At 43.0% G+C, this 15,216-nt stretch overlaps 1 protein-coding gene across 8 annotated transcripts in view; it reads left to right on the forward strand.

Moving 5' to 3' along the window:
• The window catches only part of LOC113016073 (nck-associated protein 5), a 184,935-nt gene that overhangs the window by 102,629 nt on the left and 67,090 nt on the right, over positions 1-15,216 (forward strand). For all 8 annotated transcript variants that reach the window (XM_026158596.1, XM_026158586.1, XM_026158587.1 and 5 more), the window contains one exon: positions 8,333-8,466. In XM_026158596.1, the coding sequence (XP_026014381.1) occupies positions 8,333-8,466 (134 nt within the window). The remainder of the gene's footprint in view (positions 1-8,332; positions 8,467-15,216) is intronic.

Here is a 15,216-nt window from a genome sequence, read left to right on the forward strand (position 1 = left end):
ATTTGCCTCAACTCCTCGGCTTAATTGAGCAACTTGCTCATTTAAAAATCTGATTTCTCCGGAGCATTTCATGTAGAAAATGAAGTTAAGATAAAGGAGGAGGACGATGGGGGAGGCGCTGCGTTTGTGAATATAAAGTGAGAGCACAGCATGGTTAAATAAGCCTCCAAGCCACGATAGGAATCAGCTATTTCTGTACATGAAAATGGATTTTGCGTGTGCTGCAATCTTCAAGAGTGTGTGACATAGTTTGTAACGCCACATCAAGTAACATTTGCGGTTCTCTGATGAGGGAATGCCCCTTTTTTAACAGGTCGTTTCACCCGAATCTATCTTGTTGCTACTTCAGCTTCAGGATTTCATTCAATAATTCAACATAGTCACTGAAGAAGCAGCCCTGGATAGCTCTGCAGTATGTCTGTGTTGGACTTTTACAAACATTTACACACTTTTATAGCTGGTATCAAGATTCTAAGCTAAAGCATGACTTGGGGTAGGCTTTAATGTAGACTGATAGAGGAGGTGTCAGATATTCCAGGAAATATCTGACTTAAATAATCCACCTACTCGTCGAGAGGTCGGTGAGTTCATCCCCTTGCTCTTTTCACCTACATGTTGAAGTATCCTTGGGCAAGATATCGAACCCAGAGTTGCTAAGAAAAGCAGCACTCCAGACAAGGGGTGGTTAAGAGTGAGGACCCAACATCAATGGTAAATAATTTTTATACAGTGCTTTTTAATGCATTTCTTATATTACACAGGATGCATCAAAGAGCAACTGGGTTTAGTATCTTGCCCAAGGCATACAGGCTGGAGCAGTCAGGGATCAAACCACCAACCTTTGGATTAATAGATGATCTGCTCTACCTCCTGAGCTACAGCCAGGCCAAAGACAGGCAAGCTTGTTTAACAAAAAAGCAAGATGTCTAATTTGGCTGATGGCAGGCAGTACAAAACAGTTCAAAACACAGGAAAACATGCTGGAAACCCTGTGGCGAGGAGGTGGTGACTATAAATACTGAATTCTTTGCTGAATTAATCAGCAAAGATGACACAATGAATCAAAACTAAAAGCAAAGCACAGTGAACTAACTCTCATAATAAAGCAGGAAGTGGGAAAACCAAATGGGGAAAATGCAGACACATGGATGAACTTAGCAAGGAAACTTGACAAAGGTGAAATGAACACTGAGGGAGGAATAAACTCCAAAGCACCAGGGAACTAGGAATAGCACTAATTACACTAAAAAGGAATATATGAGGGTAAATGTAAACACTAAACAAACCAGAAATTAAATAGATCTTAAAAATAAACAAAACTCTAAAGTCCAAAAACTTAAAAACGCTCAATAAATGGACCACAGGTTGTTCCACTTTCTCAAGTGTCATTACAGCTTAGAGAGTAGCTGGCGAGTGTTTACAACAAGTTGCTATCTCTCTTGCAAACTGCTAGCAACAGCATCAATATGCTAGTGACCAAAGCGATCGCAAGGAGTTTGTTTTACCTATTAGTGCCTGTTAGCAACCTCCAGCAACCACTTGCCAACCAGTTGGGGAATATAAATTTTTCCTGAGCAACCTTGTAGCTGCCAACCAATCTCTGCATCTAAAACACCCTTTGCCATTTTTTTTCTTTTGTATTCTTCAGTACTTGCATTCGCTGATGGTTGGTTGGAGAAACAAGATTTACCAGCATGATGATTTTTGATGTCAGCTGTATGGTTGGCAATATCCTTTTAATTTAAGGTTCCTACTGTACTGGGTCTCAGAGGGTGGTATCTTTAGGATTAAATAGTAGATTTCACAGATGACACCGCTCTTTTGGACCCTCCTGAAACAGAACATCTTAGTATTCTAGAAAATGCTGCAACTCCTGCTGGATTGAAAGTCAGCGAGCCAAAGACTAAAGTCACATCCTTCAACTATAGAGATCATTTTAGACTTTAAACACTGATTTTATCACAATGTCACCTGGAATAAGGACAAGAAACTAATATCAATGTGGCAGCCCAGGCATCTGCATCCAACTGAAGTTATGACTCTGACTCTCTTAATATTTTTACAAACACCCTAAAGACCAGGTAATCGCTTCACAATACCAGCTAACACACAGTGTCTATTAACAGCTATCAGATATATAATTATGCGAACTTTTGCAGGAAATGAACAAGATTTATTCTTTCTCAGTGTTCTGGCACATACGAGCAGGCTTTTGTTTGAAGGAGAGTTAGATTTGCTCCTGTTGGCTACCCCTTTGTTACAAAAAATCATCTGTATTTGTAAACAAAGACCGGAGGCAGGGGGGGAGATAAAACAAGAAGCCTTGGCCTGGATATCTGCTGGCTACACAGGCCCCCTGAGGCTAAGTCATCAGACTAGCTAATGATTGGCTGAACCGCAACAGACACCAGAAAACCGTATCAAAGAAGTCTGAAAGCAGCATAACAGCAATTACTGTCACAAACTTACTGCATTAGAAAAATACTGTGTTATACTGGAAGATAGCGAGATTTTGTCCCTGAAAGGCACCAACATTTAAAATAAACGCAAAGAATAAGACAAAAACTTTCCTGGACTTTTCCAAGATTACTAGATAAGTGTGTAGCATTTGCATATTATCACCAAATAAAACTTCTGTAATAACTAACACTGTTTAAATAACCATATGTGTGGCTTTTCTGCTCACCTGGATTACATTTAGCCAAATCAAATAAGCAAATAAGGCACACTGGCAGGGCTCCGGGTCGGCAATATTAATTAATTTTGAGCACGGGGTTTAATTAGTTAGCTGTAAGTGGATCGAGGTATGATGATTATCTGACAGTGATTTATTGGTGTGTAAAAAAGAAAAAGCACCTTCAGAGTGGACATGCTCCGTAGCGTGCTGCCAGCAGATAAAGGGGCTCTCTGACGGGCTTAAAAAGGAGAGGCTCCACGTGGAGCTCGGGCGCTCGGGGACCCTCATATAGGGTTTCTGACAGCTGTTTGGAGGATGTGTGACAGCGTGGAGGTTTGGGAACTGGGGGGGACTCAGGTGCTGTCTCTGCAGATTGGCCTTATCAGCCACGGGCAGGGGCCGGGGCCGCGATGGGGTCCCCCCGCAGGACTCAGCACATTCACCGGGTGACGAGCGCTGACAGCCAGGTCCAAATCGCATCTCCACACCGTCCCATTCTGGGTGTGTGTGCGTGGGTGGGGTGGGGGAGCTCCCTTGGCAATGATAAATGGGCCACTCGTATGATTTTGCATATTCCTGGGGTGTGTGTATTATTTGCCACAGTGCCCGTGGCTGTCTAAGAGAGCAGTGGTACACTCCAATAGTGGCGCTCCATGATAATTGAATTGATGGAGTCTTTTGGTGTGGGGTGGGGTGGGGTGATAAAACACTGTTTGGGCTCACTTTAGTCACAAGTAATCAGAAAACACACACTCCTGCACTTTGATGCTTTCTCTTCTGTTTCTAAACAAACAAGAGCATAATTATAATTTTTATCTTTACGACTTGTATCTGGGAGCCAGCCAGGCAGGCCAGGAGGCCCGATCCTCCTCGTGTTACACTTTCATTTGAATCCAGCCTCGCTGATGCACACAAACAGCCCGGTGGCATGTTTTATTAATGAATGGAGAACCTGCACAGTGCTTTGTGTCCCCGATGTTTGCTTTGCCAGCGAGCCTCCGAGCCGCTCCCGGCCCCTTTGATTAGGCAAAGAGCTCCAACCGAGGCAAGGGGGGGGATGTCCTGTGTAATGAAGAGATTATTGGGCCTGTACCCCCTAACCCTGAACGAGTACAGTGTATATACAGTTGCAGATGGACATCCTACAACACGATGGGACACACACACATGCACTTAACCTGATAAGGTCGCAGCACAGCACAACAAGGAGAGGCAGAGGCCTCTAATTAATTTAGAGTCCTCAGTGAATCTTAGAGGGTATGAAAGGGGGGCTCCGAGTATTCTAGTAATTCAGCTCGGATGAATACCATTACCATCTAATGTTGTCCAATTACCGAAGCGGGAGGCTTCATTTTGGGCTCGAGTGCAGCTAATAAAATCTTATGTTCCAAAGCCGCTCGGTGTAACAGATTCTTCATTTATTTCTCAGGCTTTGCGTGTTGATGGTGATAAATTCTGTCACATACAGATGGATATATTTCTTTATTTATCTCTCTGTGGCAGAGGTCAAATTTAATCCTCAAACCCCCTCACCCCTCACCCCCCCCCCCCTGATGCCCAAATCTGGGCTTGTTTCTGATATATGTGGTATAAAAATCCAGCAGGAGCTATTTTATAGATTACACCCCATATTTCATTTGACATTGGCTTCTTTCTCCTTTTTTTTCTATGCGCTGCATTGTTTAATAGAACAGGAGCATGTTGCCCCCTGCAGGACAAAGAAGGCAGGACACCTCGCCTCATCCCATCCATACAACAGTGACAGGCTGTCAAGAGAGCGGGGATTATCTCCTCAGCGGCCAGATTAACTAAAATAAATGTTCTCACAGAAAGTTGCCAGGCGTGTTTTCATCCTCTCGGTGTTGACTTTGAGATCTCTTCCCAGGGCTTTTTCTAAAGAAGTGTTGTCTTTGTGGCTGCAGTGAAGGCTTATTAAAGAATATGCTTTCAATTAGAGCACCAAAGGAGGAAAAAAAAAAAAGAGAGAAGTTGCTGCAGACAATAAACATTTCAATCGAGGAGAAATGTATTGCCGGGGATTTCTGGCCACAGAAAGATACAGCAATGTTTGATTTAATGTCCTCAGGCCTTGTAAAATTGCAGAAATTATATATTGAACAAAAGCAACGCAGGGCTTTTACTACAATGTAGAGACTGTAAATCCTGTGTTGTTATTGAGGTTGTTGGCAAGACTGTCAGCAGACACGTAGCGGTCGGTGGTTTATGCCTGGAGGCCTATGTGGGCAACAAAAAAATCAGGACCAAAGCTGCTACTGTGCTTTTTTTGTTTTGTTTTGCTGAACAAAGCCATGCATGTTGATGCAAATAAAAGGCCTTTGTGCTCATTTGCATCGAGGTGAAATTCAGCTAAACTGCTGCGACGCTGGAGGCTGAAATCAGCGCCCGTTTCTTTAAACGCTAAGTGGAAAATGTGTCCTATAAAACATAAAACAACTTTATGTGTCATAAAGAAAGAAGAACCAGAAAAGTCATATATATATATATATATATATATATATATATATATATATATATATATATATATATATATATATATATATATATATATATATATATATATATATATATATATATATATATATATATATATATATATACGTCCAGCTCCTGGCAGGGGGATGCACTACTTTACGTTCTTGTATGAGTGGATTTACAGCAGCCATTACTCCTGACAGGGTAGCCTCCCCGCTGCACATAGTAGCTGTGAATTTACTGCCGCGGTGAAGACGGGGACTGGTTTTAATGGTGACTCTGGTTTAATATTCCCCCTCAGCAGCTGAATCACCCAGTTAGGATCTGCTTTTGTAACAGAAGTAACAATGTAGTGACACAAGACAGTTTATAAGGAGAGTATGGTCATACGGAGTAATGGAGCAATGCGACTCGGTGTCACATTATAGTTGTTTCGATGTTTTTCTTTCCAGTTTGGTTTCATGGTTTTTCACGAGAGACCCGACATAAAGGAGGGCCTCATGTCGAGGAGGATGTTTTGTCCATATGCCACACAGAGTGACACGCTCACTGTCTCTGACCTATATTCTTTCACGCCACAAGATGTCCCCATAATGCTTGTCTGAGAGAAAGCACTCCAGCTTCTTTGCAGGCATGCACTGAGTAATACCACATCATGACTGGTGCTGACGATGAGGATGGGCAGTAAGTAATTCCATTTGCACTGAAGAGAACTGATGAAGAACTGACAGGATAATCTGGTGATTCCCAACATTTTCCATTGGCTCTTAAACTCTGATTGACTCCAAAACAACTAGAATATTTAAGCATGTGTGCACACCCTCTGTTTAGAGTTAACCAATCACATTTAGATTCATGTTAAATAGTAGCCAGTACACATCTGTAAACAACTGAACTGATTCTCATTGAACTCTTATATAAAGTTCAAATGTTTTATCCAGAGGATTATCCAGAGACTTACTTTTACAGCAAAGAGCTTTCAAAACTTCAGATGTTTAAAGGAATCTGTCAGGAGAGGTGCAGGAGAATTCCCAAGGTAACAGATGTGTTTCCATAGATATACTGTAGAGTACAGTGAAGGCTGTTATTTAAAAGGTTATTTAAAACTTTTATTCACTTATGTACAGTAGTCTCTGTTTAAAATACTAATGCATTCACTTCAGATGTTTTCTTCCACAGAGCCAGACTTTGTGGTAATGTTTAAAGTGCTCTGGGTGAATAGTTCTTTAGGCTTCCTGAAGCTTTTTTTGCACGTTGACTCCTTTATTGCTCATTTTCAGTCCAGTCCTTGTAACTGACCATTTTCAGAGGAATGTTTTATTTGTTTGTTGAGCCACTTACACAGACCTATGAGTCATTTAAGCACAAAAAAGAAACTTAACTCAGGGGATTAACTATTCTTGTGACTATGCATAACAGAGAACTTTGCAAATACCCAATTATAAGATGTGTCTTTAGGCCCTCTGTGCGTTTTTGTGACGGGCTGCTAGTAACAATCTGTGAAAGATGTCAAAGATACCACAGTTTGACAGAGATAAAATAGTACTTTTGCACCAGCAAGGTGATTCCCAAAGAGATATTGGCTGAAAATGTAACATATCTCACAATGGTGTGCAGGGTGTCCTTAAAAAATTTGAGGAACCCGGACAAAAGAAGTGTCAGTATCTGTTCATTTGAACAGTGTCCCATTTTCCTAGCCAAAGAAAAGAAATCAGAAGTGAGTCGAGACTTTTGCACTGTATATCCACATATACGTTTTTCACCACCTCCCTGGGTACTTGTACTCCTAGGTGGAAATAAAAGGATGATAATCATCTCTAATCAACCCTTGTTAAGCCAAAGTTGAATCTCTTATTCACCAAACACTGCATCTTTGTTTGCAAAAGAAGAAACTGTCTCCCTTTTTCTTTCTAGTGTGTGTCTTTGGCCTCAGACCCATTTGCAGATATTTTACAATCTTGTATTTTTAGCTGATATTCCTGGCAAGGCTTTGACAGTTGGTAGATCACCCAAATCTACGGAAATGGAAGCCAGTGGCTTTGTCATAGACTGTCAGCAGCAGCGACAGATGCTTGGCTTTATGTACAATAGAAACTGCCAGACCAAGAGAATGATCCCGTCTTATTTGCTCCGTCAGCTAAAAAAAAAAAATCCTCCGCCTTGCTGCTAGGAATTTGCTTAAAGCTTTTTTTGCAACTTTGTCAAGAAAACTGGAGTAGGGAGTGTGCCACCACAGGGACCTTAGTCTTTGAAGTTGGGTTTGAGGCAAGGATGTCTTTCTCTTTTGGGATCCAAAGACAGAATCCTTCAGAAATGAAGAATCCAATTAAAGAATTGGAAAAGACCAGAGAAAACTGGCTAAATGCTTCATGGAGACCATATACACCACAAGCAACATTTATAAAGCTCTGAAATCAAGGAATGGAAAGCAGAGATAAGTAGGCATAAGTGATCCCTCCCTCCTCTTACCGAGGAACTCCAGCTTTTTAATTCAGGATCTATCAATAGTTGGGTCGAATGAGGTCATGTTTACTCATCATCATAACTATAACGTAAAGGGGGGAAAAAAAGGTGAAACACGCAGAAGAAGAGAGGACGGTTTGCATGGTGTGAGGAAGAGAGGAGCAGGGTAAACATGCTATTCATAGCTTCAGTGATATCGGGGAGCATTTTCTGAATAGATCTGAAATGAAATGAAAAGCAGGAGAAAGACTGAGGCACGGGAGGGCCTGGCTCAGTGATTTCAGATGACATTTAGTGTGAACTTTCTCTCATAGAGACAGAAAGAAGCGGAGGCTCATTATGAGTGTTTCAAAGTAACAACAAACTACTGGAAGTAATGCCAATCGAGGCGGCCTAAATGTCATCATGCCCTTATTCTTTTATTTCCTCTCACACCTAAAGTCAGGGGAAAAAGCGGCAAGGCGTGGATTGTTTTTTTTCAGCTAGGACAAGCTGTGTTTGGTTTCAGATGTTTGGTGAGCAGATGTTTTGGTGATTATGATGCTGAGACAGCCTGTGTTTGCTTGCCCTCATCCGAGGAGGGTCGAATATTCGGGGAAGGGGGTCGTAAAAATTGTGGCATGTGACTTGAGGGTGATCTTTTTAGCCCCAGGCCACACACTGCCTGAGAGTTGATCGTCCTTCTGCTCTTTCCCACAGCGAGAAAAGCTGATCCACGAGCTAGAGGAAGAGCGACGCCTGCGACTGGAGAGCGAGAAGCGTCTCCGGGAAGTGACGGAGGAGTCCGAGCTGGGTCAGGCGCAGGTGGTTTCACTGCAGCTGCAATTCTCCAGGTAAAAGAACCCAGGAGCACAGAGCGGGCTTTAAATCCCATTTTTCAGCCCTCACTCATTACGTTTGAACAATAGGAATAAATAAAAACAAATAGAGGACGAATTACAAAGTTGCTATGATACTGATCCTGTTTATTCAGCATCAGCAAATATTGTATTCAGCCCTCTGTAACCCTGTGTGGGAGGTGATGAAAAGTACGAGCGTCTATAAAATGATTGTGTTTCACTTGAGTGATTTGATCTCCTTTTTATGCAGTGCTGTGAAAAAGTATTTGCCCCCCACCTCATTTCTTTGTTGTTTGTCTAGTTGTTTTACCCTGAGTAAGTACAAAATTCAGTTTTTCTTTGATGATTAACCACATTTGTTAGAAAGCTGAGTTCAGTTTCACAAGACTCACTCAGGCTTGGTTACTGGCAGCCCTGTTGAATCCAGAAACCACTTAAAATAGAACCTGTCTGAGAAAGTGAAGCAGGTTAAAAGACCTCAAACAGCAACACATCAGGCCACGATCTAAAGAGCTGAGAAACAAAGGCACTGACATGTGTCAGTGGAAAGGGTTAGAAAGCCATTTCTAAGGTTTTGTAACTCCAATGAACCACAGTGAGAGCCATTATACACACATGGAGAAAACTTGTATCAGTGGCGAGTGACCAGCCTACCAAAATTACTGCACCAGAACAACATTAAAGAACCACAGGCCTCACTTTGAACTTTGACCTCGGTTAAGGTCAAAGTTCACATTTCACATTTACCAAAAACATCTTGAAAAGAAGAAAATATTCTGTGGACTGACGAGACAAAAGCTGAACTTTGTGGAAGGTTTGGGTCCTTTTACATCTGACATAAAACTAACAGCATTTCATAAGACTGGACCAAAATTCATCCGCAATGATGTGAAAGATTCACCTGCACTTATCACTGAAGCTCGATTGCAGTTCTTGCTGCGAAGGGCGGAACAACTACTTTTTAAGTTTATGGGCATTAACAAGTAGGTTTGGATAACTGTTGTCCCTTATCCATTTCTTTGTTTAATATTCAAATTTGCTTTGTTATCTGAAACATGAAAGTGTGACAAATTTGCAAAAAAACCCTCAGAAATCAGGAAGGAGGCAGATACTTTTTCACGGCACAGTATCTGTAACATTTTAAAGAAGAAAAATTTTACTTCTTAACCCCATTTAAGGGCAACCACCCACACATAAATCCTTGAACTGCTTTTCCATTTATTTTCTGTTCTTATTTGAGACTTTATGGATGTGTCGGACACCACGCTAGATGAATAATCCTTGGGTAATAAAAGGTTTTAAAGAGATGACCTCACACGCTTTCCTTTCACTAAACTGCAGGTCATCACAAGCCATCTGCAAGAAATTGTAATCAGTGAAGAAATGCGCTTAATCCTTCAGAGGTTTGACTTATTTCGAGTCCCTTGCATTACTTGTTGTCCTACTTTCATTTGAAAAGGCCAAAGCATCTGGTCATCGAGTAATTATTGTCTCTTTGCTGTAAAAGTTATGACAGGAGTTTGAGTAGATTTTACTCAAAGTCTGTAGCTCGGAGTCAGAGTCTGGACTCAGAGACCCCTGGATGTTTTTTCCTCTCTGGTTTGAACTCTGTTGCCCTGGAAAAGGGCACCTGTGTTCACTTTTTTTTTTTTTTTTAACTTTTCATTCACGAAGGAAAAATGAGCCATGCTAGACTTTTCTGTCTTCTAAAATATGTCTTTACCAGAGGCTTAATAAAACTGGACTTTTGGACCCAATGCTAAGAAAAAACGATAGATGTGCAAGAGTGAAGAATCTCAACTCCCATATTCTTTATAAAAGTGCATTTAAAAGTATTGAAAGCTATGTCCACACAGAAAGCATTCACAGTGACATTCAGCGAATTCAGGGGGAAAAATACTGATTTCCTAGTCAGATACCTGAATGACCTCCCCTGGCTCCTTTCGATGTGGAGGAGTAGCAGCTGTACTGTCTAAGATACTTAAACTCATCCACCCTTGACAACAACTCCTTCCAGACCCAAAGTGGGCATTCCACCCTTTTCTAGCTGAGAATCATGGTCATAGGGTTAAAAAGATATTGCAGACAATACTGAGTATAGTTGTATGGAACAATACAGCCAGTTCCTGATTTCTATTCTGATCAATGCTATCACCCAGCAGACAACCAACAAACACGACTGGGTCAGACATGCAATGAAAAGGGTGAGCTGGGATTGAGGTGGGTTGCAAAGCAGCTTGCAGAGGCAGCAAAAAAACGGAGCCAGGTTAGGCCAAAATTGGCACGGTGAAGATTCCAATCTGTCCCAATGCAGCTTTTGAGTTAGTAGTGCTTTTCTACTCTATTTGAGCACTCAAAGCGCTTCCTTACTACAAACGTCATTCAAACAAGTACCCTTTTCTATACCTGTGCACTTTTAACCCAACAGCTCGGGGGTTCAGTATCTTGTCGAAGGATATTTTGGCATGTGGACTAGAGGAGCCACAGCCACCAACCATCACTGTACTAAGCCTTTGCCTGGGTACTGAGTTTAACCCTTTGCTCCAATTTCTTCAAACTTCACAGTAAGCTGCAGTAATGGGTGATCCAAGTGATCAGAGTAAATCTAATAAAGCAAACTTGGACATTTTTTATCAAACTGTTTCTCTTTAAGGAGATATCAGTGGCATGTACAGCAGCCTGGAGCATTTTTTCCCTGAAGCGTCCAGAAACCAGTAACTATCCCTTTTAGTGAAAGCAATAGATTTTTGCCAGCAATTTTCTGCAATCAGCACAATCTTTCAGTAACCTTCAAAATCGATACCTTGTTCCCACTTTTTCTATTTCTCACATTCTTTTCTTTGCTTTTCCATTTCATCAGAGCACTTCAGTGCCATTTCTCTGCGACGCTTGACCTTGTCTTCGTCAGAAAAAGATCGTCTGATACATTACTTTTGCTTTGCAGAAAGGGAACCCATAAGGTGTGAAGCCCTTAAACAATGCTCTCGTCATAACTTCAGTAACCTCTATTTCATGAACTCATCCTCCTCTTTGCAGCTGCTGAAGTGTGACAGAGAGGGACAGCAAATCAAGAGCCAGGGCCCGAGTTGATGCCATAATTAGGCGATAGGCATTCAGTATGCAAAAGGACGGGGCTGGGGAAAAAAGAGTCTGGGGGATTTTACATTGACTGCTTATCTTCTCATTAAGTTGGTTGGAGAAAATCCGGTACGTTTTAATGGTCCCAGTGTTATAGTGCAGACGAGGGCAGAGTCGCTGCCAGGGGAGGAATAAAATATTTAAGAGCCATTCCAAAGATTTATCACATATTTAAAATGTTCCATTGATGCCTCTGAATTAAGCTCAGCGGTGTTTCTCACTCATGTTGGCCTTCCTCACATTCCTGATGCACATTTATACAGTTTACACTGTTTTGGAGATAGCTGAGGGGAGTTCATTTTGCTTTATCCTTCCTAAACCTGAAGCAGTTTTCTATTTCCGGCATTTCCCCTGTCCACGTCTTCCATCGGGGTCACCTTCTGACCTTTACGTAGACTTATTGGGTTTTTGCACAGGTTCCCCGGCATAATAAAGAGTGCAGATACAGTGCACTCGCTCCTCAAGGCTAAAAGTGAATTAGTGAGATAGTAGCTCGCAATACAAGAGTCAATGTGCTGAAGCCAGAGTGAGATGAAGTACAGCAATTCTATTAGGGGGGAAATATATGAAGCTTATCCCTGATTGGGTCCTGCACAGGTCCCCGCAGAGCCAGATGAATTTGTCTGCATGGCAGGGGTTGTCCAGATAGATGGCTCTCATCGGGCATCCGGCGGCTACCGTTCCTGCTGCCAAGCAACGGCGTGGCAGTAAAGACAAAGATTCCATTATGTCCTTAAAAAGCGCTCATCGAAGTGGGGATGTTCGGCCCTACCTCGCTCGGCTGTTGCCATTCCAGCGGTGTGGCGCGCTGACATCATGCTCGATTGCTGCAATTTCCCCGCGTCGTCAATGCTTCTTAGCAACTCCCAAAGGGAACGCGGGGTTCGGGCTGCAAGTTCGAAAGATATCTCCCCGCTCCCCTAACGCCTCTGCACAAATAAGCTAACAGGATTTCACTTTCAGAGCCTTAATCTTTGTTTAAAGCGATGCCCGAGCGCTTATCTGAATGTGAACGAGTCCCCTAACAAGCATGTGGAGTGTGTTTACTGGTACCTGGTCCCTTCGCCGCATTAGCATGCTTACATGGCAGCCAATAATCTGCGGTGGCAGATGGGACAACAGTGTGGTCACTTTAATTAGCCAGTAAAAAAAAGAAGCCTTCCTGTAAACCTTTGCCCTACTTGCATCTGCTGTTTCAGTTGTTGGCTTACGGATGCTTGCCTTCAACCGGCAGACGACACTTATTTACCTCTCTGCTGGCTGATTGATTGATTCGGGCTCATTATTTGTTGTGCATTTGATGTGTGTGTGTGTGTGTGTGTGGGGGGGGGGGGGGGGGTGTGGGGGGGGTAGAAACCTTAGTTCATCAATGTGTCTTTTTGAGTTAATGCCCACAAATCATGTTAAGTGGACGTCCAGTCTTATAAATAGACCGTGAGCTGCTTGACCTCAGGCAACAATTGATTTGCGTGTCGCTAATTAATTGAGGTGGCACTTTTGGAATCACAGAGATGAGGATGGAAATAAGGCGGACCAGTCGGAACGATAAAAGCCAGCCAAGTGCTTTAGCTGTGGTATCAGACTCTATGCAAATAAGTAATTTCTGCTCCGAATTCTTTGCTTTTTGAGCTCTCTGCTTTGTTGTGTGATGATGTGAAGCAGGAAGGTAATGAGCTGCTTGTTACAGCTGCTCTTTACTGTATCAGATACGTGAACAAAAAGCAACACCAAACAGAAAAGATCAGTCGGTCACCCCTACAGCCAGACAAACTCCAGGGAATCTCGGCTTCTTACAGCCTTTGTTTTGTCTCCTTTGCTTTTTTTCTGTCCTTTGTAATGCTCAGGCTATTTTTTTTTTCCTTTTTTGGCAGGGGTAACAATTTAAGGCAGGAATTGGCAAAACTGAAACAACTGGCTTTTTCTTTTCAGCTTTCACCCTAAAGAAAAAAAAAACAAAACAAGAAAGAAAATAAAAGAAATAGCTCAATTTGCTCCCGAGATCAGAAAGCTGGCATTCTTCAACTGACTGGCCACTTAACTCTAGACATAGGTCTATATCCTCTCCTCTGCATGCACACGCACCCTCCCCCAACCAGTTGGGCTCTTAGCCTGGTGTGGGTCACATGCCCAACCTCCCCTGACCGACCCCCTCTCTAAGGCTTCCCCCCACTACTTGCAAGGCCTCTGCAGTCATTAAACTCCAGCGGATTAGCGGGAGACTTCAGCAGCGTCCTCGGCCCACCCTGGACGTCCCCACAACTCCACACGGACACTTTAAGAGCCAGGACTGGCCCAGCAGAGGAAAGACAGAGAAAAGATGGGGGACACAACTTAAAAATCTTCTTGTCCTTCCTTAAATGATGGCATAAATTAATGTCAGGGACAGAAACGATCGAGCACATTTGGATGTCTGTTCTCCGAGGCCTTGACTACATCTCGGCTCCAAGCTCAGACAGGATGACCGCCGGGGAGACACAGGGGCCACTGGGGACCCTGCATTAAAAATGTGGCTTGAGGATGAAGAAGACAGTTTTTGCAGGTAATGAGCACAAGTGCAAATTTCATTTTACCCAGGAACTTTTTGCAGTGATTTGTTTTGTTTCCTTCCTCACACTCTAAAAACTTTATTGGACTCATCCCTCTGCCTGTTCTTGGAGGTCAGACACTTCCAGAAAGGAGTGAAAATGTGAAGTCCTTGTTTTCCAAGAGATTCCTCTCTACTTTTTTCTGCTCTATCTTTAAATCAGACTCTCTGTCGCCCAGAAGACGGGCGCGCTCATTGACAAAACTGGGGCGTTTACAGCCGACTCGCTCCACTTGACTTTGACTCATTACTGTCTTTGAAGGGCCCTCTTCACGCAGGATATGGGAGACTTATGGCCAGACTAACAACAGCAGCAGATGACGACGGGTGCCTGCAGATTTACAGCCCAGCGGCGTGCTCTTTTCAGCACGGTGTGTGAGAACATGCATGCACGCTTGCATACGCAGCGTATTTAGGAGGCCGGTGATGTAAACATGCAGGAATGGCAGCGCTTTTCAAGTCTGGACGCGTTGTTTGGACAGTCACGCTCAGGTTGAGATCCCACCGCGGTCTGCAGCGTTCATGTTCTGCTTCCATTACCACCACCGCCGCCACAGCTGGACCGCCAAAGCCTGATAGGCTCAGACAGGGGGAGCTGAGTGATTGCGCTCTGTTTGCAGATCAATGCCCTCTCTTCTAATCATTCAAGCATCCAGCCACGCCAGGTCCAAGTGTTTTAATTTGGCGCATTCAAAACAGATCTTCCCCCCTCCTCCCACTCCCTCTGCAGGGTTTAGCCAGATGAATCAGGCCCTCTGTTCAAGGCGACACATCTTGGGTCATTAACAGGATGGAGGAGGGGTCAGTCTTTTTTGAAGTTACTTCCTTACTGTTGCCCAATGGGGGAATGGGGCTGTTAAATAGATAATAGGTGTCTGGACTATTTTGGGAGCACCTCATATTTGAAAGGATTTATTGGTCCGTTTCAGCCCCCTCCCTCCTCTCTTTAACTTCCAAATCTGACCAGGGAATTATGTCTGATTGAACTTAATTTGGGTTATTCTACTCTATCACATGCACTA

This window comes from Astatotilapia calliptera, chromosome 23 (genome assembly GCF_900246225.1).
Source record: "Astatotilapia calliptera chromosome 23, fAstCal1.2, whole genome shotgun sequence".
NCBI classification, from domain to species: Eukaryota; Metazoa; Chordata; class Actinopteri; order Cichliformes; family Cichlidae; genus Astatotilapia; species Astatotilapia calliptera.